At 46.7% G+C, this 25,806-nt stretch overlaps 1 protein-coding gene across 3 annotated transcripts in view; it reads left to right on the top strand.

Annotated features, from left to right (window-relative positions):
* Positions 1–25,806, top strand: part of PRDM16 (PR/SET domain 16) — a 183,224-nt gene that overhangs the window by 144,041 nt on the left and 13,377 nt on the right. For 2 of the 3 annotated variants that reach the window (XM_015648116.2, XM_015648119.2), the window contains exons 5-11: positions 3,141–3,339; positions 7,448–7,595; positions 8,140–8,293; positions 11,971–13,372; positions 16,872–16,959; positions 20,708–20,877; positions 22,579–22,656. In XM_015648116.2, the coding sequence (XP_015503602.1) occupies positions 3,141–3,339; positions 7,448–7,595; positions 8,140–8,293; positions 11,971–13,372; positions 16,872–16,959; positions 20,708–20,877; positions 22,579–22,656 (2,239 nt within the window). The remainder of the gene's footprint in view (positions 1–3,140; positions 3,340–7,447; positions 7,596–8,139; positions 8,294–11,970; positions 13,373–16,871; positions 16,960–20,707; positions 20,878–22,578; positions 22,657–25,806) is intronic. The other variant, XM_015648117.2, reaches the window with a different exon arrangement.

Raw genomic sequence — 25,806 nt, 5'->3', positions numbered from 1 at the left:
TATGGATATGGATATGGATATGGATATGGATATGGATATGGATATGTTAGCATGGAGTGATTTGGGCTGGAAGGGACCTGAAGGATGATCTTATCCAACCCCTCACTCTGGGGAGCAATACGTTCCACTACCCCAGGCTGCTTCAATCCCCTTCCAACCTGGCCTTGGACACTTCCAGGGATCCTGGGGCAGCCACAGCAGCTCTCCCAGAGCAGCTCTTCCAGAGCCTCCCACCCTCAGCTGCTCTCCCACCTGATCAGTTTTTCCCCTCTTTAGCCTGTCTGAGCATCAAAACAGGATTTACAACCTGAATGGTAACATGAATAACATGTGGCTACAAGGCTTTTAATCATATTTTTGTCAGCTCTCTAAGTCTCCTTTCAGTACAAATTTCTTTTTCCAAACCCAGATACTCTAAAGCACAGGAACTGCTTTTCCTATCCTCCATCTTTCCACCTGTGGAAAAGCTACTGTGTCTGATGTCCTCGTGTTGTGTGTGATTTGTGTGAGATCTGGCAAAGGATGAGGTGAATTAGAAGGAAAACCTCTTCTCTGAAATACTCCTGAGGCTATTAGTGTGTTTCACCCACTCCCCTGCTCTGTAAGCTCACAGAAAGGACAAAAATGTTGGTAAGAGCAGGCAGGGCAGTGTCAGGGTGTGCTGTGGGAGGGGAGTCAGTGATCCAGCTTCAGCCAGGTATGGAGGAAATGACTCTCCGTGGATGCTTTTCCAAACCCAGAGAGGATTTCTGTTTCCTAGAGGTGAGTTTGGGTGAAATAAACTGCAATAAATCATGTAAATCCCAAACTGAAGCAGGAAGAATTCCACCTGGATTTGAGGATGGAATTTTGTTGTATTTTCTCTGAAGTCAAAAGAAGGAAAAAAAAATCTGTTTCCTCCATTCCAAGTGTTTTCAGGTCTGGGGATTTGCCAGGTGGAGCTTGAGGGGTACAGGGAGTTTGGTAGGAGCTTGTTAAGAGGTGAAGAGACCTGGGGCTTCCCAGCCTGGAGGATTTCAGTCCTTCCTCCAAAAATTCCTTCCTGATTAAGCCACTGCTGCATTTACAGGGGGGCAAAGAGGGGAGATGTTGGCTGTGGGGCAAACACCTCACCAGAGCAGTTCCATTTTTTCTTCTTTTTTAATTCTGTTTTCTTTCTTCTTCTTTTTACTAATAAAAAGTAGTTTGGATTATTTTAATGGTAGGTGATGCAGAGTCTCTCCACACTGTTGTTATTGGTGTCCTGATTTCCAGGTTTCCCTCTCCAGGGATGTAAAACACATGAGATACACATTGCTCCTGTTCTACAAAGTGCAGTAAAGAGAATTTCTCTGAGGAGCAGAGCAGGGCCTGACCCACCTCGTGGTGAAGCTGCTCCCAGCAATTTCAGAGTGTATAAAACCTAAAAATGAGCTGAAAGGAGAACGATTGGGTATTTTCTTCCCTCGGCTCCTCTTTTTTAGTCAAAATCCCTTTGTTGACCCTCTGGACTTTATTTTTTTTTGCATGCCTCTGTTGTGCAGCTGAGGAGATGCTGCTGCAGCCCTGTGGGTGCTGTGGGATCACCCATGCCTGGTGTGGGTGGCTCTGGGAGCCCTGGGCAGGCTCTGGGATGCCCAGCAAGGCTGTGCTGGCTGAGTTTTGGTGATACTTTCTTTTTCAGCTGGGTTTGACTTGCCCCATGTCAATACTTTCCGTGTAGGTGTGCAGAGTGTGCAGAGGGTTTCCTCTGCCCACATCACTGCTGCTGCAGCCTCTGGGACCTTGCCTTGCTCAGTTTTAAACTCAGGTTTAAGCAGAGAAAGGGAGATGGGAGGTGAGTGCCCATGTGGGAGCATGGAGGTCTCTGAGTGTGACACTGCCCGTGCTTTCACTCCTGTCACACTCATAACAAAATTATCCCTGATTTATATAAAGCACCATTCCAGGCCTTAAAGCTCAGCCTAAGTGTTTGCAGTTGTGCAAAATTTGGCTTAAACAAGTGCAAGGTGGGGGGGACTTTAAAGCAAAGGTTTGCTCAGGGGTTGAAGATTTTGCCCTGAGAATGTGAGTGTGGCCACATCCCACCCCAAGATCCCCTCTCCCCAGAGCAGGGAATGGATCAGCTCTACCACAGCATCGTCTTCAGCTCTCAGAATATTCCCACTCCTCCCTCAGAGATAATGCACACCACAGGCTGCCCTTCTGGGACTGAAGTTATCAGAAAAAGAGATCCAGGCAGAGCAGCGAAGCGTGGAGGAAGAGGGTAGGGGAGGACAGGGAAACGCGGCTCCAGTGACTCAGAGGGGGCTGGAAAGCTTCTGTTCCAGGGTGGAGAAACCCAGAGCTATCCCGACTCCCTCGCAGAGCTTGTTCTCCTGGAAAATTTACAGCTCTGAACTGATTGTTTGGCTTGGCACCACGGTCAGGATGCTGCCTTGTAAACTTAATAATAGCTGCCCTCTTTTTAATTTGTTTGACCTTGACTACAGTAATTTATTATGTGCATTAGAACTTAAAAAAAAAAAAAGAAAGAAAGAAAAAGAAAAAAAAGCAAAGAGCACAGCAACAAAACCTTTGGCTCCCTTCTCTTCCTTCCATGGTGCTCTGGGCTGGGATTCCTCAGGCTGATGGAGCCCTGAGCTCCTGCACTGGAAAATTAACAGAAGAGCATTAGACAGACAATTTCTTAGAAAGAAGCTTCTTTAGGTTTGTGCTGTGGCAGTTTGTTTTTCTCACTATCTGTGTTTATATGAGCCTGGCTTGTTCCTTTTTCCCTGGCAGCCCCTTCTGAGGAAAACTCGTTCATAATTTCAAACCCTCTCCTTGCAGACATGCACAGCACTCCAGAGTGAGCCCAGAATTTTGTGAGTCTCCCAGTCCTTGTAGGTCTCTCCATCATCAGCAGAGGCCAAGACACAAAGAAAACAAGATCTCCTCTGGTTGTGTGATCTAATTTTTTTTTTTTCTCTTAATGCTTAAAGTGAAAGCAGCTGCTGGCACAGCCTCCTTTAGGTTCTCTCCCCTCTCACTTGCAAATTCGCTCTTTGTTTGTTTGTTTGCTGGACTTGGGGAGCTTTGCCTCCTCTCTGGGTCCAACAGCCTGGGCTGGTTGTGTTTCCTGGGGCAGGGCTGACCATGGGCTGGTGTGTGTGTTGCAGAGGAGCCCTCATTCCGCTGCGAGGACTGCGATGAGCTGTTCCAGTCCAAGCTGGACCTGCGGCGCCACAAGAAGTACGGCTGCAGTGCTGTGGGGGCCCTGTACGAGAGCCTCAGCGAGGAGATCAAGCAGGAAGGCCTCGGAGATGGACAGGTCTACGAGTGCAAGGACTGTGAGAGGATGTTCCCCAATAAATACAGGTACCCACAGAGAGCCAGACCCTCCTCTGGCCTCCCCTCTCCATCCTGGCCAGAGGGGGATGATGGGATTCTGGGGAGGACTGAAGGGATCAACCTTTCCTTCCTCCATAGAAACCCTTCCTTCCTCCATAGAAACCCTTCCTTCCTCCATAGAAACCTTTCCTTCCTCCATAGAAACCTTTCCTTCCTCCATAGAAACCTTTCCTTCCTCCATAGAAACCTTTCCTTCCTCCATAGAAACCTTTCCTTCCTCCATAGAAACCTTTCCTTCCTCCATAGGCTTTAGGAATGCTCTTTTTGGTATAAACCCTTCCTTCCTCCGTAGGCCTTAGGAATATTCTTCTGGGATCAACCTTTCCTTTCTCCATATAAACCTTTCCTTCCTCCTCAGGCTTTAGGAATGCTCCTTTTGGGATCAACCTTCCCTCTCTCCCCAGTAACCTTTCCTTTCCCTACAAAGTTTAGGAATGTTCACCCTCTGTAGGTGTTGGGCAGTGTTTTATTCCACCTTGATTTCATAGGCTGAGGCTTTTCTTTGCCCGTTGGTAGAAGCACCCAAGGGTTGGTGGTGCGAAGTTTAAGGGGTTCTTTTCTGAGAGACCTGGGTGGGATCTTTCCACCATCTGCTCTCTTGTGTTCTGGTTCTGAAGGAAAGAAACACCAATATGAGTTCAGTCAAAATGTGCATGAAGGCTTCTTTTAAATTTAATTCTTAGTGATTTGAGATGTGTGGGTTTAAAGAGGTGTCAGTGCCCTAAGAACTTGTAATATGGCCACAAGCTCCTATTTGATCTGGCAGGAACAATTAAAAAATTCTATTCCAATCAAATTTTTAATTTTCTTTGTGTCCATCAAACATTATTGTGACAGCAATGTGAAAAAGAAGAAAAAAGAAGATTGGATATTCTTTGGCTCATTTTTTCATTTGCAACAATTATTCAGTTATTATTATGATTATACTGCAACTCTAAGCAAGAATTAAACTTCTCTTTAAAAGGGAAAATATTTTAGCTCAAGTTTTAACTGAAAATCTGAATATTTTTTAGAAGAATATGGTAGTAATGAAATGCAGCTTTAACATAGCAATCTTTGAGCTCTCTAATTCATTGGCAAAGTGGGACTCAAATAGTTAAATATTAGGAGCCAACTTTAAAAGTTGAGGGGTTTTTTTAATCACTTTAAGATTGTGTTTATTTGCATCCTAAGCCTTGATAAAAGCCTTTATAAAATTCTATAAAAGCGGAGTTTTCTGTGTTTACCGGAGGCTGAAGTTCTCACATACTCATTTTTTTTGCTTTCTTGGGTGAACAAGCCCCATGCACCACAAGATTTGCTATAAAACTGTGAGAACTGGCAATCCCCTGTCAGGCTCTGCCTGAACAGAGCAAAAACCTCGAGGTTAAAGCCCATGTAAGGCCTGTCTCACTTCATTTTAACATTTAAAAACCTGCATTTGTCACTTTGAACTTAATTACATTGATACTTTCAGCTCTTTCATCGTGAGGAAGTAAGGGGGGAAAAATTCTATTTTAAAAAATGCAGAGAAAGGTAAAGCCTACAGAACATTCTGGGAATTGTAGAATCTGGGATGGATCCTGGGATACCTGTGTGAGACCCTCTTAGTCCAGTGTGGCATCTTTACCCCATCGCCTCATCAGAAATGTCTCTCATTAGAAATAAGAGGCTGGAATTCTCTTAATTTTTTACTTGACAAGAAAAAGAGAACTTCATTCAAATGTTTTCAATATTATGGATTTTAGTAAAAATTCCAATTATTTTATCCATCAGTGTCAGGAGCTCTCTCCTCTTCAGCTGCCAGCACTCTCTGATTTTAATGTTAACTAGGGAATTACCTTTTGAAAAGTATGTATTGTATCCTATTTGTACCCTCTGTGTATTCCTGGCTCCCTGGGGGTCTGAGCTGGCACTGTGTCCTTGTTTTTTTGCCTTTTAGACACAATATTTAGGGATAACTAATATAAAGTTGATTTTTTTTGACAAGGGAAAAGAGAGTCAGCAGCATCACCATTCAGCCTTTGACATGCTAGTGGATTGGTGGGGTGGGGAGGAAATGTCCACATCAGTCTCTCCTCCATCAATCTGCCAAGTTTAAAGTCACTAAAACACAAAATAAACCCGCTCAGAGTGCCTCGATGGTCTTAGAATTTTTCAGAGTTAATACAGATGAAATCACAGATGCCACTGGGGACCTGAAATTGAGCATTTAGCAGCTGACTAAATAAATAAATGTTTTCCTAATCCCAGTAGGTACTTGCCTCTAAGCAGCATATTAGCTTGTCTATATTTGCTTGAAATAAACTCATAAATCACAGTTAACAGGAGCGTATTTTTGGATGAGCATATGAAAAGTTTGTGTTACTTTGTGTTAAAAATCTGGTCATTTTAAGAGCACCATTTCTGAAGCAAAATGAATATTGCTGCTTTCAGAGTGGGTTGGCAGTTTATGAGGGGCATGCCCATGAATATGAATTATCTGGCTGGGATCAGGGCTGGTGCTCCAAGGAAGGAGCTTTGGGTGTTGAGTGACCAAGGCTGACACAATTCCTGGGATCCTGAACCCCTCAGCTCACTAGAAATGCCCAGGGAGTAATTTCCCTGTGTCATTTAATGACTGGCAGGATTTTCCAGTAGTGTTCAGCTTTAATGTTTCTGTAAAAAATACAGCCATGCTTTAAAGTTCTGTAGGAATGGCTTAATATCCATGTTTAGAGGTGTCAAGCAGGAGCAGATTCCATGTGAGCTGTTTGGGGGTTTTTTTAGAACTCACAGTAAGAGTAGTGTTTGTAACTCCTGTTAACCTGCCCCAAAGGAAGCAGAGGATGCAGATTTCCTTCCCTTGCTTCTCAGGGCTGGCGTGAGATGTACAGGATTTCTGGCCTGAGAGGTGCAGGATTCCCAGCCCGAGAGGAACAGGATTCTTGGCCTGAGATGTGCAGGATTCCTGGTCCGAGAGGAGCAGGATTTCTGTCCAGAGAGGTGCAGGATCCCTGCCAGTAGATATAGAGGATTCCTGGCCCAAAAGGATTTCCTGGCCTGAGATGTGCAGGGTTCCTGGCCTGAGAGATGCAGAATTTGTTGGCTAGAGGTGCAGGATTTAAGGCCTGAATTGAGCTGGTTTTCTGGCTGAGATATGTGAATTCCTTGTCTAAGAGGAGCAGGATTCCTGGCCTGAGAGGTGCAGGATTTCTGGCCAGAGAGAAACATATCCTAGCATCAGATATGCAGGATTCCCAACATGAGAGATGCAGGATTTTTGTCTGAGAGGAGCAGGATTCCCATCCTGGGATGTACAGCATTCCTGGCATGAGAGATGCAGGATTTAAGGCCTGAGAGGTGCAGGATTCCCACCATGAGATGTGCAGGATTCCTGGGCAGGGAAGTGCAGGTTTCCCATGGCACAGGGCACTGGAGCACCATGTGCCACCCCTGCCGTGGCCTGTGCCAGCAGCCACTCAGGATTGCCATCATCCTCCCAGTCTGGAGACGCTGCCAGTTGGCAGAAGGAGAAATTGCTGAGTGAAGTAATCAAAGATGTCTGACATTTAGAAGTGAAACGTGTTTGCACCTTATCATGTTTCTTCCCAACGGTGAGTCCCTGTGTTCTGGGAAGCCGTGGGCCGGGCGCCTGTGAAAATGGACACGTGAGAGTCTCAGCAGCAGCAAATATCTTTTCTTCCCCCAGGGGAATGCCAGAGAAGTTCTGGTCACAAAGTGCCCATTTTTTCCCCCAAGAGCCTGCAGGATCAGGGCCGAGTTTACTTTTCTTTTTGCCCTTAAGAATGGACTCGGGTATTAATAAGGAATAGCATAAAACACAGCATCATTCTGAGGCAGGACAGGGCATCTTCCATCAGTGAAACAAATGTCAAAAACCTCAAATGGTGTTGGGTGTCACTTCTTACAGTTGGAGTGCCCTTCTTACAGTCAATGAGCTGCTCCCCTCCTGCTCTGAGGCACCAGGTAACTGGAAACACCCCAGGCCCCACAGCTGGTTCTCTGCCACCATCTCTGTCACCTCTCTGGGTCTCATACCTGACTCAGTGCCTGCTCTGGGTGGTCTGAAGGTCATCCTGTCTCTCTTTCCCAGCCTGGAGCAGCACATGGTGATCCACACCGAGGAGAGGGAGTACAAGTGTGACCAGTGTCCCAAGGCTTTCAACTGGAAATCCAACCTGATTCGTCACCAAATGTCTCACGACAGTGGGAAACGGTTTGAATGTGAAAATTGTGTTAAGGTACAGTGAGGACATGGTCACCCTGGGGGGCTTCACCTGGGGGAGGGTGCTGGGATAGGGGGAAAAGGGTGCAGGACACAGTGTCCATGGGAGGATTCACCTGGGGGAGGGCACTGGGATTTGGGTAAGGGCTGCAGGGGATGGGTGGTCCATGCTGGCCAGGAGCAGGGTGATAGAGGGACAGGTGACCCCACTGTCCCTGTTCCAGGGAGAAGAGGTGTCCTTGCTGTCCTGGGCATCCCACTGGGGGTGTGGAGCTCAACCCTCTCCCGACCCACTCCTCTTTGGAAGTTCCCAGCTGGGTACTGGGGTGGTGGTGAGGGCTGTACTGGGCAGATGTGGGTGAGCAAAGATGTGGGTGTCAAACCACACACTCAAGGAGGTGCACAAACGGAGTTCTTTCATGACCTGTTTCTCACCTGTCCACCCCGTGCTCCTCAAGCCACGAGCAGCACTGAAAAAAAATCTAACAAAGGAAGTTTCTCACATGTAGGCTCTTCTCCTCCTGCTTTTGCCCCCATCCTAAGGCGTTTTTCCCCTGCAGGTGTTTACGGACCCCAGCAACCTCCAGCGGCACATCCGCTCACAGCACGTGGGGGCACGGGCCCACGCCTGCCCTGACTGTGGCAAGACTTTCGCCACCTCCTCGGGCCTCAAGCAGCACAAGCACATCCACAGCACTGTCAAACCTTTCATATGTAAGTTGTCACGGCCATCACCAGCCCTGCGCTGGCTGTAATTGCAGGGATCCTGCAGGGGCCCCCCAGCCCTCCCATCCCCAGCCTCTGTAATTTTATAGCTCAAGAGCTATAGAGCACAAGATGATTTTTTTTTTCCTTTTTTTTTTGCATGCTCCCTGTTTTTTCAGTAAACATTCATAGCAGTTTTTGACTTTCTTGACAAGTTAAAAGCTGAGTCTCTCAGCGGTCATAGCGATGCCATTTTCTCATATCTTTTCTTTCTCTCGTCTTTTTTTGCTTTAATCACTTTTGAATGTTCCTGTTGGTGACATAAATAAATAGCTGGCACAGCCTGATCGAAATGTTTTACAGGGGTGCCTCAAATCTTGGAGCCATTGTAAAGAACTTGGAATAATCACAGAGATGAGAAGGTGTTTTTTAAAAAGAAAGCTTTTTCTCCTTTATTTACTGCATGTTTCATCTAGATAATGCTGGGAGCCAAATAAACAGCAGATGAACTGTGTCCTCAGTGCTCTCCTTGGTGGGATATTTCCAGAAGGGCATTTTCCCTGGAGAGCCACCCATCTCAGTCCTTGTCATTCCCAGGGCTGTATATTTTTTTAATTGACACAGCACCCATTGGGTTTGGATAACTGTGCAGAGAGGTGGATGGTGTCACAACAAAGCTCCAGGAACTTTAGGGATCACTTCCTGACACTTCAGAACACGTCGCTCAGGCACAGGCCGGGATCTGGGTTTGATTCCAGGCTTTGATGTTACGGTAGGGAAGCCACTGAACCCACTCCTGCCTTTTTCTCCCTGTTGGAATAATGGGAACAGCATGCAGGAATATCCTGGGAGACTCATTTCATTAATGTCCCAAGATAACCAGAGTCCTGAGATAATCAGCTGGGTGTCAGCAGAGGAAGAAGAAATGCTCCTCTTGCTCATTTTGCTGCAATCTTTCACTGGGCACATGAAAGGGATAATTTGACTCCCAGGATTGCTGCAGGGAGATGAGGGATTTCTCTTCGTAATCTCCTCACTCTCACCTCATCAGAATTAGGGAGCTGTCAGACCAAATCAGCATTTGGAACAACAGCAGAGGGATCCCGCCTGGTCAGACGTGTCAGGTTGTTTTGTCCTTCAATGTGGAATCCATTAACAACTCCAAATCCACATGGCAGGATTCACCAGGAAGTTGCTTCTTTTTTTCCCTGTTCAGTGGAAGAAAAGGGTCTGTGTGTGTTTATGTTTAATTTTTTTACAATATTATATTTGGCTTTCAAAAGACCCCCAACCTGTAACTTTATAACTGCAGAAATCAGGAGGGCAAGAGAGGCCGTTCCACGTGGAATTACTAAATCATTGGATAACTGGAGATTTAACAGAAATTTTCCAGTTGTCCTTATTTTAGAAGGATGATGCTCTCAGAGCTCTAGTACTTTTCTTTAGGGAATTTTGCACAGTATTAATATACCTGGTAAAAATTCCTGGGGTGAAAGATGGAAGAATCCTAGAATCATAGAATGGTTACAGTCGGAAAAGCCCTCTGAAGTCACCAAGCCTAACCCTTAACCCAGCACTGCTGTGTTCACCACTAAACCACGTTCCTAAGTGCCACATCCACAGGTTTTTGTGAGCAATTCCAGGGATGGTGATTATTGATTCCCTTGGAAAAAGAAAACAGAGATTGCTGTATTTAAGAGACTATAATGGAAATAAAATTCAGTAGTGCTGAATCTTCATGGAAAATAAACTCAGTAGTCTTGAAATTAAGAACTCTTTTTCGATATTGTTTAAGAAAACACTTTAAAATGGAGTAAAAAAAGCCAAATAAACCCTTTCTTTGCAAGTCTAAGGTACCTGAAATAATACTTAGAACAGCCATAAAATTCTGTGTGTGCACTAAGAGCAGTTTGGGAGATCTGATCCGAAATTTTAAAGCGTGGTTGCCAAAAATTAGTATTGCCTCGACCATCCAAACTCTTGTGATGGCTTTCTTGTCCTGTTAGTGTTTCTCTGCAGCTCTGAGTTGTGTCAAGGCCCAGCAATTAAATACTCTGGGGACAGAAAATGCAGCCTAAATTTACAGTGCAGTCAGAAACCAGATCCTTCAGTAACACTCTTTTGGATTTTGGGGTGCTCCTCTGAACTGAAATGTCAAATTCATTAAAATTTATTCATCTCTGCTTTGAATTTCAATCGGAATTTATTATATTATTATGTTTTCAGAGCTGCTAATAAAATACTGTCCCACCAGTCATTTGATATTCATGCACTGAAGTAAATCTTAAAGATTTAGGAAAGATTTGAGAGAAAATACAGGGAAAGTCATGCTCACATGAACCTCTCAGTAAAGCTGGAAGGAAGGAGCACTGAGCAGTCCCTGAACTGGAGTGTCAGAACTTGCATTCGTGTCCTTGCCTGTCCAACCCCAAACAATGTCCTTCCCCTACTTTGTCTCGGTTTCCCTGCTCACAAAAGGGTGATAACAGCAGTTCCCCGGGGGAAGGAGTATGTTAATTCATTACCACATTTATTCCCATGTTGAAAGAGGCACCAGATAATAAAAACTCACAATGTTTTGATGTGTAGAAAAGTTTGGGGTGGAATTTCTGTCTCGATTTGCCCTGTTTCTTCCACTGCAGCAAAGTCTGGAGGTGAAAAGGGGTCATAAAAATCCATGTTTTGAAAGCTCGGTATTTACAGGTCATTAAAGAAAATGCTGATGTGGCTTCAGTTAGCAGGGCAGGGGTGTTGGACTGATTTAATGGATTAAAAAAAGAGATCCCAGCCCTGGCAGAAGGGGGCAGGGGATTTATAGAACATCCCCCTGGAGGGGTTATGTACCACTGAGGGCATTAAGGAAGGGCAGGTTTGATTAAATGAGGCAAAGTTCTTCTCCCTCCAGCCCTCCATTCTTCCTGCCATGCTAGGACTAATGGGAAGCAGATGAGCTGGGATAAATAGATGTTATCGTTTAAAAAGTATGATTAGGGCAGAGATATTCTGAGGGGACTGGAACATCTTCCTTGTGGATCTGAGCTGAGAGATTTGAAGCTGTTCAGCCTGGAGAAGGTTATATGGAGTTCTCGCAGCACCTTCCAGGATCTTGAGCAGCTACAGGGAAGCTGGAGTGGGACTTTGGAGTGACAGGACAAGGGCAAATACATTCAGACTGAAAGAGGAGGAATTTAAGATGGATATACAGAAGAACTTCACCCTGTGGTGGTGGGGAGGCCCTGGCACAGGGTGCCCAGAGCAGCTGTGGCTGCCCCTGGATCCACTTGTCCAAGGCCAGGTTGGATGAGGCTTGGAACAACCTGGAATAGCGGAAGGTGTCCCTGGCCATGGCAGGGGGTGGAATGAGATGGGCTTTATGCCCCTCCTCACCAAACCATTCCGTGATTCCATGATTCTGAAAATTCCCCCAAACATTGAGCAGAGGTAGCACATCCCCTCAGATTTCTGCGGAGCTGCTTCCTGAGAGATTCTCCAGGATGGGCTTAATCCAAAGGGAAAGGTGGTGATGTTCCTCTGCTCTCCCTGCTTCTGCCTTCGGGGAAGGGACATCCCAGGGACGGAGCGGACGGGGCGGTGTGGGGGTGGGCTGGTGAATCCCGTGGCGAATCCCTGCTATTTTCCTGTTAATTTCATATCGCTTTTGTTGTTGGTTCCTGTTGATACTTTAGGTGAGGTCTGTCACAAATCCTACACGCAGTTCTCCAACCTGTGCCGCCACAAGCGGATGCACGCGGACTGCCGCACCCAGATCAAGTGCAAGGACTGCGGGCAGATGTTCAGCACTACCTCCTCCCTCAACAAGCACCGGCGCTTCTGCGAGGGCAAGAACCATTACAGCCCCGCTGGCATCTTTGCCCCTGGCCTCCCCCTTACACCCACCTCCATGATGGACAAATCCAAGCCCTCTCCCAATCTCAACCACGCCAGCCTGGGCTTTAACGAGTATTTCCCATCTCGCCCGCACCCCGGCGGGCTCCCGTTCTCACCAGCCCCCCCAGCCTTCCCCACCCTCACCCCGGGATTCCCGGGGATTTTTCCGCCTTCTCTGTACCCCAGGCCTCCCTTGTTACCACCCACGCAGCTGCTCAAAAGTCCCCTCAACCACACTCCGGACACGAAGCTCCCCAGTCCCCTCGGGAACCCGGCACTGCCGCTGATCTCCGCAGTGAGCAACAGCAACCAGGCCCCTTCAGGAGAGGAGAAATGTGAAAGCAGCCTGGAAAACTCCTACCTGGAGAAGCTAAAAGCCAGGAACAGTGACATGTCCGATGGCAGTGACTTTGAGGATATCAATACAACCACGGGCACGGATCTGGACACCACGACTGGCACTGGCTCTGACCTGGACAGTGATGCAGAGAGTGACAGGGACAAAACGAAAGACAAGAGCAAACAAATGGAGACCAAGCCAGATTTTGTCAGCAGTTCGGTGTCTGCGAGTTCCACCAACACCACTAGCGACATCCCTCTCTTCTATTCTCAGCATTCCTTCTTTCCTCCCCCCGAGGAGCACCTGCTGCCCACCACAGGGGCAGCCAATGACTCTATTAAAGCTATTGCCTCCATCGCAGAGAAGTATTTTGGGCCTGGCTTTATGGGGATGCAGGAGAAAAAGATGGGTTCGCTCCCATATCATTCCATGTTCCCTTTCCAGTTCCTCCCCAATTTCCCCCACTCCCTCTACCCTTTCACGGAGCGGACCCTCAATCACAACTTGCTGGTCAAGGCAGAACCAAAGTCACCCAGGGACCTCCACAAAGTCGGCAGCACCAGCTCGGAGTCCCCCTTCGATCTCACCACAAAGCCAAAAGAGATTAAGCCAATCCTGCCGCCCCCCAAGATCCTCCCACCCCCATCCTCAGGGGAGGAGCAGCCACTGGATCTGAGCATTGGCAACCGCATCCGAGCCAGCCAGAACGGAGGGAGAGAGCCACGGAAAAACCACATTTATGGGGAGAGGAAGCTGATGGCAAGCGAGGTCTTACCTAAGATTTCCCAGTCCCAGCTGCCTCAGCAACCTTCCCTGCACTACGCTAAGCCATCACCCTTTTTCATGGACCCCATCTACAGGTATTAACATACCCTGCCTTAAGCCTTTCCCTAACCAGCTCCTTTTCCAGCTGACACCACACCCTGAGGCTGGGGAGGATACAGGTTGGTTGGGAACAGCAGTGAACATCTCCTGTTGTTGTTTGTACTTCTCTGACACATTGAATTTCCTGAATGGAAAGGGCTGAGTAATTCCAAGGAGCCCTCATAATCAATGTGTAAAGAACACATCCTTGTTTTGATAAAGAAGAAACTTGACCTATTTATGGACTCTCCCACGAGCCATGCTAAGATGGCACTTCTGCTGGCGAAATTCCAGAGGTTTGATTTGATAAGAATGCAGAGTTCAGATTGCCTTGGAGCCCCGGGCTCTCGTGGCTTGGGAATGAGTCAGGAGCCCTGGGAGCCTGGAAATGCAGCTCTCCCACTGAATGACTTGAGGGCCTTTTGTGAGCCACTTCACCTTTCTTTCTCCCTCCCTCCCTTTTCCTTTCTAATGCCTTTTCTTGGGATTTTTCCATTCGGAGGAGCTGCTGGTGCAGACCCAACCTGCCGAAACATGTTACTCTTGGAGTAACAAGTACTGTGTAAACACATGGTAGTGTGTTACTACCCAGATCTCTCCCAGATACATTTCTCACAGATTTTTATTTCTTGGGAGATAACAAGGCCTTTCTGGTGTCACTTGAACAGATGGTTCTGAGGAGGGCTTGATGCGTTACGTCAGAATGAGCTGAACATGGAAGACGTGTGTAGAGCAGGCTGGGTGAAGTTATCCAAATGTCAGTTAAACTTCCAGAAGGAATCAATCCAGGAGGAAGCGAAAAGGGAAGACTTTGGTCTTTTGTTGCTTCAGAGCTTTTTATAAAACCTGTTCCCAAAGGAAAATTATTATAACTTTGTGGTGAGGGTAATAGTAAATTTGTGTTACCCATCTGGGCATTGCCTTTGGATGAGGTGGACATGGCACATTTGGTTTTTAAGAAAAGTGAAAAGGTATGTCCTGAACTAGTTTGATTTAAACATTAACACATCTAAATTAATTAGCCATTACCATGTCTAAATGCTCCACAGTATCCAGCTGGATAGGTGTGCTTGGCCTGGAACACTCCTGGATTCAGTTCGTGGAGGTGAATGCTTTGTCCTTGCACTCCTTGTGCTGAATGTGTGGTGATCCGTGCTGTGCCCAGCCTGCTGTAAGGTTAATGGCTGTTCTTCTGCAGGATCTGCCATGTCCTTGGCACTGGAAAGCCTCAGAGTTACCGTGGTGTGATGGTGGGATGGGTGCTCAGAGGGCTGTGAGCACCACGACAGCCCAGATGTCACCGCCAGCCGTTGTTGCAGGGCTGATAACTGTGGGAAAAAGTGATGTCAGTGTCTGGCCAGGCCAAGGAGCTGTCGGCTGGGATGAGGATTAGTGAGCCCTCAGTGCTGGCTAAACGAGTGTCTCTGACTCTGCTAGCTCACAGGGGTGACGTGCCACTGCATGTCCACACCGTGCCATCTGGGATGGGGATCAGAAGGTGCCATGTCCTGCCTGGCACCCACCATGGCCATCTCCTCCTGGAGAAATCAGGCAGGGTGTGAATGGTGTTTGTAAAAAGTACTCCTGGGGGGAAAAAACAAAATACAATAAATGGGATAGAAAGGCAAAAGAATCCATGTAGGGTCCTGCCACCTCTGGGCATTCTCAGCAGGAATGCTGAAATAACACGGCTTGGAAAAGCTGCTGCCAATTAAAACAGTGGCCTCGGGAAAACCATGGAGGCCCAGAAGACAGATGGACGTGAAGGATGGGGGCATCGTTTGCTGCATTCCAAGGGATGCACATAGTTTTAGTCATGTGTTAAAATAGAAAGTCAGCGGTGGCGTTGCTGGCGAATCAGACTTCTGATGTAATGAACGAAACAGCCCAGCTTCCAAGTCCCAGCTTGAAAAATATGGAAATATTTTGTTTCTAAACTTCCCTTTATCAGACTCTCTCACATCATTTGGCTCCTTCATTTTTTTCTCCCAAAGGCCACTTAAATCCTTGACATTTTCTCCTGGTGATATAATTTAATGCGGCCAGACAGTCTGAAATGGGGGCAGTTTTTAGCTCAGCCTGTGGGGGTGACGTTCTCAGGCACTGGGCTGAAACTATCGGCTTAATCCTCCAGGCACTGCGGAGTTCAGCTCTGACGGGGATATTTGGACCTTGTGTTTCCATTCCCGGTGCTGGGAGATGGCAGAGCTGGGGAAATGCTGTCAATTCACCAGATTTTACGCATGTGGAGCAGGCAGGGCTCTCCCAAGATGTCTCTGCAAGGATCAGGGATGTTCCTTTGGGCATTTCAGCGCCTCATGGAGAAAAACGTTGTGCTGGTCAGGGGGGGCCCAGGGAGCAACTTTTTACTTATTCTTTGGTTTTTCTGGCAACTCAGACCCATAAAAGCACGTACCTTCCAAAGCCCCCTAATTCTGACTGTGTTTCCAATCCAGCTCTTGTCTCTCCCTCTACCCAAGAAGAATTAAATGCAGATTAAGCACAGTTCGCTAACTGCACTCGGCAAGGCTCCTCTTTAAACTCTTTGGTAATTTGATCCACACACCAATCAGCTGAAATGTAGCTAAAATAATTTGCTCTCAATTTTTGCAGGACTAATGTAGTTAAAATCACTCTTACTCTTGGATTTCTGCTGGTTTAGCTGGATGGACTCAATTCCAGCCATTTAAAGATGCAGCTGTGTTTGTTGGAGTTACTTCCTCAACACTTTTTTCCCTTAGAGAACATCTCAGTTTGTCTTTCTGGTGATTCCACACCTCTGTTTCCTTGTAAATAGAGTATTTTGTGGAAGCAAAGCCAATATTTTAAAAAATAGGAACCTCACTTTAGGGTCATTTCTGCATCTCAGATGCTTAAACATGAAATGTTTGTTTGGACCAAGGTGATATCAGAAGAACTTGGGTTTCTGAGACACTTCAGAATTCTCCCACCAGTCCCTAACTTTTTAAATCATTGTCCACATGGGCTTGCCAAAGAAACTCAATGCAAATTACGTCTCAGCTGCGAGGGAGGAAACAAATATGAAACACCTAATGATTTCAGCACGCTTGGGGCTGCAGAGTCTGGGCCAGTGTTAACTCTTCAGATAAATGCAAACTCTCAAAGAGAATTTTTTTTTCTATGTGGGGGCTGCCTGCTGTGGACCCTAGAGCTTCTCCTGCTGAGAGTTTTGCTCTAAATGCAGGGTTTTCCATGACATTTATAAAGCTTTATAAACCACTGCAGCAGAGCAGCAGCAAAATGTTTTCTTAGTCATCAGCCTGAAAGCTAAAAAAATACTGCCCGAAGGAGGGGATTTGTGTTCGTGTTGTTTCCAGCCCTTTCTGTGGCACAATTGTGCATCAGAATCCGTAGTGTCCTGGAGAAGGGGGTGGAAGAGGTTTGTGTAAGAGAATAACCTTGTGTGTAATTTAAGCACAGTGTGGCTGTGTGGGGCTCCCTGTGAGGTATGTAACCCTCTGTGTTGTTGTCCAGCAGGGTGGAGAAGCGGAAGGTGACAGACCCCGTGGGTGCCCTCAAGGAGAAGTACCTGCGACCCTCCCCACTGCTTTTTCACCCCCAGGTAAAAGCAGTGACACTGTCGTGTGCTGATGGGATGCTGGGGTGGAGCTGGTACACACTGGGATCACTGGGATCAGACTGCTCCTCATCCAAGCCCCTGACTGGAAACTCCACTATTTTCTACCAGTTCCTTCCAGACACATTTAATTCACAGTTTGAGGATGATGGCAGTTGTGTCTTGCTGTTTCCTTTGTATTGCCAGAAAAACAGGGATGAGGTCTGGGCAGCTCATAGTCTCTGCCCACCTCCCCTTCCACAGCCCAGAATGCCTGCATGGTTCTTCCTTTGGGAACACCTGGGGGGAGGCATTTGCAGTGGTACAAGTGGAGAAGGACTGCCCAGCCCCAAGGCAGAAGCATTTTCTACCTTCCTGAATTTCCTACATCATGAGGAGTGTGTGGAAGTTCTAGGCAGTGGGTTCAGCCTTGCTGCTCCAAAGGCGTGTGACAGTCCCCAGCTATCGCTGTCCCTCCTGCTGTGCCCAGGCTGGGATCCCAGCTCTGTGGTCCTCATTGTGCTCTCCTTTATATTCACAAGCATTGTTCTCCCCTGATAATGTTTCCCACCTTAGATAAATAACTTGCAGGTTTGTGAAACCTGGGTCCTGGTTGCTTTCACAGCTAAACTTAGTTCCCGCATTGTTTCTCACCAGCCTCAGAGTTTGGTTAATAACTTCCCCTGATTTTTCCTTCATCCAGGCTGGATAATGGTGACAGGCTGGCCAGGAACATCCTGTGTTTGTGTGAGTTAGAATAGTGGGGATATCTGCCTGTAAAGAATCTGATAGCAGGGAGGAGCCAGAGTGGCAAAGCAACCCAAGGAGACGATGAGAAACATTCAGACCCCAAGCAGGAGCAAGCTCTGGGTGGAAGGTTGTTAACATTGTTCCTGAAATCCTGACCACGTCCTCTTCCCATGGCAGTGAAAAGATCTGGAAGGTCTGGTTATCTCTAACAGCTTATCACACAGAATAGCCTCAAATTTACAATCACTCCAGCCCAAAGCTTCCTGATAACTGATTTTTAATAAGGCGGGCGCTGGATTCAGATCACTTGATCTGGAGAGGCGCCGTTCCCATACTGCAGTCAGTCAGGTATTCCAGACACAGCAAAGGAACACGGGTTATTTGTTCCAGATTATGGGAGAATTGTACCACCAGATCCCCTTCCAGTATTATCATAGAATCACAGAATAACCTGAGCTGGAAGGATCATCCAGTCCAACCTGTGCCCTGCACAGGACACCCCAACAATTCCACCCTGTGTCTGAGAGCTCTGGCAGCCATGGGGCCGTGACCATTCCCTGGATCCAGCATTGCTAAGAATTGGATCTTTTCCTAAAAAATCACATTTTCAGGGTTCCTGCTTCTGCTTTCTTCATTAGGACCAATGTTCCTGTGCCTGGTCAGTCAGAGTCACGTTCTACCCAGGCTTTACTCACTCCAAACATGAGTCTGGTCTCAGCCTTCTCCTCTGTGACTAATCCCCAGCTCTCTTGGAGTGCCCTCACTGGGATGTGATGAAGCCAGAAGATGTGATAAAAGCATTCAGAAGAATGTTTCCTCTCTCAAAATTAATTTCAGGCAACTCTTATTTCTTAGCCAGTCATTGGCAGAAGTTCCTTTGCTCTCTGGGAGTTTTCCTACATTGTCTTTTCCAAATGAAACTCCGGACAACATAAATAACCAGTGTAACTTTTTGATAACTTAATGGAAAGCCTTTCCTCACCTGTTAAGTTTCTTTTCTTCCCCCTTTCTGTTTTATTATAACCAGGCTGTTGTTCCCTAAATAGCAAAGTGCCTTTGCCACTGGAGAGGCCGTGGCCAGTGTTTAGAATTTTAAAACCAGCCTACGGCTCTCAAGCCAGTAAATATCTCTGACTAAGTGCCTAAAGAACAGGGCACAACAAAGGAGAGCTCCAGGTACCTCAGCAAAGGGCTGAGAGCTTGGCTCTGAAAGGTCCAGAGAGCTTTTTAACGTGATGGTTTTGTTGCATGACTGGCAGCTGGGGCAGAGCTGGTGCTGTAAATGATCAAGTAACCTTTTCAAGTGGCTGGTGCTAAGTATTACTTACTATTTATCATGGGCTGGGAGCCTCCAGCTAAGGGGCTGTGGATCTATTATCGGGAAATGGGGGTTACTACTCCTCTTTTTTACAGCTTATGAGTGCTTGTCAGCCCTCCACAATGTCTTCAGGGGTGATTAAGACAACTTTTTTTTCATAGCTGTATATTTTTAAACAATATCTTGGCTCTCTTCCCCCTCTACCCCCCCACTTCTAAAGCCCAGTTTAATAAAGTGTAAACGTGCAAAAGGTCAGCCCTTCCTGTACAATTGAGCATCTCAGGGTGATGTATGGCTTCCTACTGCCTTCCGCTCCTCGCTGCTGCCCCGGCTGCCTCCGCAGCTCCCGCCTGTCCCGGTGATGTCAGCGCAGCCAGGAGGCAGCTTTATTGCTGCCTTGTTTGTTTTATCCCTCTTTTCTGCCCCTGGTATCTCCAAAGTGCTCTCAGGAGTGCACAAAGCTGGACGTCAGAAAAGTCGGCGTCGTCCTCTGAGCTGCATTACTCCCTGGGACTTGGATTTCCTGTTGTTCTGTAATGAAAGTAAAAGTGCTGGTTTTTAGGCAGGATTTTTATGCAGATATATTTTTTTCCTTTTTTGCACATAGTCCAGCTTTATATTTTCCTTTTTTGCTTTTCCCTTCTCCTGTATCTCCAGGGTTTTCTCTTTCTCCCTCTTTCTGGTGTGGTGTTTAATCTTGTGTCTGTGGGAACATGGCCAAATCATACAAACTAAATCTGATAAAGCATCCAGGGACATTTTGCTTGGTGTCCCAGCTTGAGGCCTGCATGCCAGCTGCTCCCATCCCAGAGGGATGTGTAGGTGTTGCCCCTCCTGACTGTAACTCACCCAGCTACCGCTCACATCCAGGAGTTTGGCTGGAGCTCCCTTTCACTCCAGGAAACTCAGCCATCTCCCACCCATCCTTCCATCACCTTTAGGAGTTGCTGAACCTTTCCTACCCATAATTAAAGTGTTGGCCTCTTCACCAGGCAAGCTTCCTGTGGACCCACTCCATTCTGAGCCTGATCCCAACTCCTCTTCTTCCCAGCTGCTCCCTCTTCACCCCTTCAGCCTCAGCCTCTCCTCTCTCAGCTCCCTGAGCAGCCACTGCACATCTCTCCCACTCCACTTTGGCCAGGATTCTCCTGCTTTGGGCACAAAACTTCGCTTTTTCCCCTCTCCTGGAGTTGTGTCCCTGCCTGCCCACCCACCACTCACTGCCCTGTTCCTCCAAGCCCCCAGGATGCTGTAGGAGATATCAGACCTCCCTCTTCCCAGACTTTGGTTTGGTCTTAGGTGCTGAGATCTATCTCATGCATCTGCCCATGGTGTTTAGTTTCAGTGTTATCCTGGTAAAAATGGATGTCTCAGCATATTTTGAGATGATTTTTGATCCAAAGTGCTGAAAGTGAGCACATGCACACTGCAGAAAGTGAACAAGTGCTCATTTCAGGGACCTAAATGCCTGGCTTTACCAGTTGTGCCTTTCCTGCTTTCTCCATGACCAATACACTACTCCTGTTTTTCCTGGCTGGATTCAGTGGCTCCATTTCCCACTGTGCCTCCAACTTCCAAGAAAACCAACACCAGCAAGAGGTTTTGCCCAACCAAAACTGTTTCATGCATCAGAACTTGCCCTTCCCAGGGATTTTTCTGACAGGAGCTATCTCCTTGTCCTTGCAGATGTCGGCCATCGAGACGATGACGGAGAAACTGGAGAGCTTTGCAGCCATGAAGGCCGACTCTGGCTCATCCCTGCAGCCCCTTCCCCACCACCCCTTCAACTTCCGATCGCCGCCACCCACGCTCTCCGACCCCATCCTGCGCAAGGGCAAGGAGCGCTACACCTGCAGGTGAGCCGGGCATCCCATGGCATCCACACTGAGCCCCAGGGTGTGGAAACATCCCGGGCTGTGGAAATATCTCAGGATGTGCCATCCACAGCTGGGGAGCTGCACTGGGCACCAGCACAGAGAGGAGCAGCTCCACACCAGCATCTCCGCCAGGAGGGAAAACAAGGAGCGGCGGAATTAGAGCAGAGCTGGGATGACTAATTCCCTCTGAAATAGCTTGTTTTGTCTGGTAGGAAATCAGTATCTTCTGTTTGCTTTGTAATTTTTAATAACTTTGGGAGCAGATCTGGAGATTCTCAAGCAAACCCAACTCCCCAGGCCAAGTCTCTGGCGTGCAGCGGTGAACGACGCCGTTCCCAATGCCAGTCCCAGCTACATCCAACCTCAGCTATGAAAAAATGATTGAATTTTAAAAAATGGCATGCAGGAAACAACTCTTTCAAACAGTTCTATCCACAGAACTTCTCACATACCCATCCAGCTCCAAATTGGAGCAGATTGAGGGTTATTATTTAATAATAAACCTCTGTGTGCTGTCATAGTTTTACCTGAAGGCTCTTGTGGTGGCTCCTGCTCAGGGGATTTTTTGGGTGCAGAATGTGGGTACAAACTTTGGCTGATGTGTCTCATGTTCAACTTTGCCACAAGAGCTGTGGGCTCAGATTTCAGTTGAGTATTTAGAAATTTGAGGTGTCTACTTACAAAAGGGACTAAATTTAAATTTTAGATGCACTCTCACAAGTGAACATTTGGATTTCCATTGCTGGGGAACACTCAAATTAACTGTTCATCTTCAGGACAGCTGAATGTCTCTGAAATAAGGAAAGTCTGCCATAGTTTCCTCCTACAACAGTTTTCATAGTCACCAAGTGCAGCCCCTCATCCTTAGGTCTATATTTCCCAATTAGTGTTTTTATTTATACCTTTTTGATTTTACTGTGAACTGGATTTATTGGGGAACACAATTCCTTCCTTTATTAATTTCCTATGGCTGCATATTCTTGCTCTAAGCAGCCTGTCAGCCTCCTAGCCCATAGCACAGTGCTGCAGCCTTTATCTAGAGAAAATTCTGTGAATTCCAAGGATGAGAGAGCAGATTCCATATGATGAGCACATCAACAGGACTATAAAGGAGATGCAGAAACATCTCAAGTGCCAATCTGCCCAGGCAGTGATTAAACCCTCTGTACCCTGATGCAGGAATGCTGTAGTTAAACCATGTCTTCAAGTGCCATGTCCACACTTCTTTTGAACACTTCCAGGGATAGTGACTCCACCACCTCCCTGGGCATCCCATTCCAACCTCTGACAAGCCTTTCTGTGAAAAAATTTCCAAACATCCAATCTAAACCTCCTCTAGTGCAATTTGAGGCTGTTTCCTATTGTCCTGTCCCTCATCCAGTGGGAGCAGAGCCTGACCCCACCTGGCTGCATGCTCCTGTCAGGGAATTGTAGGAGTGAGGAGATTCTTCCTGAGCTTCCTTTTCTCCAGGCTGAGCCCTCACAGCTCCCTCAGCTGCTCCTGGTGCTCTGATGTCAGCACAGTGACCCCTGCAACCCTGGGGTGGGAGATTTGTCCTCCCCTTTGCCCCCCTCAGACACACGAGGGGATTTGGGGAGCAGTGTCAGAATGAGGGGTGCAGGTTGTGCTGTGGCATCCATGGGCTCTCCTGATGGTTTCCTCTGGCTCTCCCTGTCCAGGTACTGTGGCAAGATCTTCCCACGCTCAGCCAACCTGACGAGGCACCTGCGGACACACACTGGGGAGCAGCCTTACAGGTGATGTTGTCCCCCATAAAAAACCCTTCCCCAAACACTCCTCACTCACCACTCTGGTATCCCTCCCCTCCTCTCTCTAAAATTCTGTGCCAGCAGAATACCACAGGCCTGGAGCATTACACAGAGTGATTCATAGGGTTGTATATTATGTGTACCAGCCAAAAATAATCAGGCTTGGCAGCTCGAAGATAGACACTTAACTTATATTTAGATGTATGCTGGCAAATGAGGGCTCTGATTTGCAGTGTTGTTTCACACTCACGTTAACCATTCATCTCAAGGACAGCTGAAGGTGCTGAATGGCTCTGAAATTCAGGCTGGTTAGAAGGGCTTGCCAGGACCTTCACTTCTGGGACTAGTCTGGTTGGTTTTTTTTTCTTTTCTTAATGCACATCAGAGGTGCCTGGGGTAGTGGAATCAAAAATACAAAGGCAAGAAAAACCCTGTCGATTTATCTGCCTTAAAAATGAATTTTGGTAGTGTCTGAGCTTAAATCAGAGAGTTTAAAAGGAGAGCTGGGGTGGGGGGATTCACACAGAGTCTCACACATTTGTAAGTGTTTAAGGTAGAAGGCTGAGTTATTTTCTGTTAGCAGGGTACAAGGTGATGTGATTTTGATGCTTCAGTGTGCACAGGGACAGTGTCCCAGCCAAGTGCATTCTGTGGCTCCTGCCCAAGTCAGGGCTTTAAATGTGAATAAAACTTGCCAGAAATATATGTAATATGTGTGCCTAGGTATATAAATAACTATTTCTCATGGAAATCTTTCCCCCCAGCATTTTCTCCCAGTGTATTACAAGCTGTTTCAAAAAACTTTGGGGAAAAATGCCCTTTTTTTGTTAGAATGAGGTCCAGAAATGAGCAAACCTGAAGGAATGATGCATCGAGAGCTTGCTGCAAATCAAGCCTTGTGTTTGCCATGATGTGAGGCAGTGTTTTGCAGGTTGTCAAACAATGGTAACAATTCCATTTCATTTTGGATAGCTGATATTGCAGCATTTCATACACAGCCATAAGTTCACAGCAAAGCAAATAGAGCAGTTATTAAATAAAGAGAAACACAAATTTATGAGCAGCAAAAGGCCATGTGGTCAAATACATCACATTTTTATGCTCAGTTTAACCTAAGAATTGACTCTCCCACATTGTAATCCCTGCCACGCTGAGAATCACATTTATTTTCCATCCAGCATTTTTAGTGTAGACATTAGGTAAATTTAAAATACAGCACCCTCCCCCCACCAAAGCAGACATATATTTTGGACCCATTCCCTGCTGTGATGTTTGGGGTTGTGTTATTTGATATGCCTGAAAGGGCCCTGTGTGTTCCCTGTCCACTGCAACGCTCGCTCCCGATTATTCCAAGATCGTTAGTTCAGTTTTCTTCCAAAAAAGGAGACTTGCAACTTAACAAAGGTTAGGAAAATAAAGATTTATTTGATCTGGTCTTCTCCCAGAAAATAGCCAGTGTGGGTTTTTTAGAGGTCTGACTCCTGGACAATGTTGCATTCTAACAGCACTCCGGAGAGCCGGGGCTGCGTTTACAGACGAGCTTTAATTATCATTGATTTGCTTTTCCTCTCTGAGCACTGAGATTTGCAGCTTTGGCAGCCAGGATTGTTTTGAAAGCTTGGGTTTTAAGTGCTGACTTCAGGCAGGTAAAAGGAGGTTGCTGACTTCTCAGTGTTTTACTGTTGTCTCCTTTGCAACTTTGCTTTTGATTGTTTAATTTATTTCTTTTACCCTTCCTTATATAAAAATATATTTATATATAATAATTTAAATAATAATCCAAATGTTAATCCAAATATTAATTACTATGTTCTTAAAGGCAACAGACCAGAAAATAAGGTGTTTTGGGTGATTCCTGACGGTCACTGATTAAGTGATGGGTTTTTTGGAGATTTTTTGGGTGTGACTATGAAGTCATTCAAACTTCTTTAGTGTGTAATTATGTATAAAGTAGGAATTAATAGCAAATGAGCAATAAGGAAGCAGATTCTTTTTATAAAAGGAAAATGCAACGTGTTTTCTGAAAAGCGATAAAAACCATTTCTTAAAAATCAAGTGATTTGAAAACACTCGAGCCCCTGTGCCATACAGTGAAATTCAACATGTTTCTTTTCACTCTTTTTTTGTTTTTTCCTGCACCAAACCCGAAATTCAGGACTATATATTTCAGAATTCAGTGATAAAAAGGCCCTTGGAGGCCTCGTGTCCTGTTATCTGCATTAAGCTGGAACTCACAGCCACACTTGATATCTACCATGTCACCTAATTGCATAGTTCAATAAATATTGAAGATATTTCTCATTTTCTGGTTTTCAAAATGCAGCCTGAGCTCACCCCTGCTATAAATGCACTTGAGGCTGAGGAGTCATTCTGAGGGAGAGTTGCTGTCCATGTGTTTTTTTGGTTTTTTCTGCAATTCTGTCTCTTCAGCTCACACTGATCAATGCAAAACTGAGTGAGAGGGACTCGGGAATTCCTCCCCACATTCCCAGCATTTGCTCCCTGCTTTCTCCCGTGTTATCCCAGGTACCGGAGCTCCTCCAGCTCCCAGGATTTCCTGTCAGAGCTCCCCAGCTCCAGCCCAGGCTCCTTCCTTGCTGTCCCTCCCTCCCACTTGGGATGTTTTCAGCCCTTGAAGCTGATAAGGGAGAAGCTTTGTCGGGCTGTTTGCAAAGCAAATACCGCTGCCTTTGAGTTTTATTCTGCTCCTCCCTCACTGTTCACCCCTTTCCCTGACTTTAGGCTGGTTCCTCTGCCTGGGCCATTTATTTAGATTAAAACCAGCAGAGCTCCCAGCACCGACCCCTCTGGGACCACAAATAACACCGGACATCTCCTTCATCCCTTTGCTCCCAGGCATTCGCTGCTGCTTCCCAGTGCCCCTCTGGTTCTTATTTTTTTAACAAGCTCTTTATCCCTCCCCATTCCCGACCCTGGATCCACATAGCTCATGGTTAGGGCGAGGACCTGTCACAGGGAACTTTTCAAAGGCTTCCTGAACATCTAAATAAATGGACGTGGAGGAGGCCGGGTCGTTCTTGCCTTGGGCATGTGAGAGCTGCCTTTGAATGCCTGGAGCTGCTCCTAGGGGTGATGGCAGGGACAGCCAGGCTGGGAACATGGGTTATCCTGATGCTC

The sequence above is a fragment of the Parus major genome, chromosome 21, assembly GCF_001522545.3.
Source record: "Parus major isolate Abel chromosome 21, Parus_major1.1, whole genome shotgun sequence".
In the NCBI taxonomy this organism is placed as follows: Eukaryota; Metazoa; Chordata; class Aves; order Passeriformes; family Paridae; genus Parus; species Parus major.
This window is presented reverse-complemented; position numbering and strand designations above follow the sequence as displayed.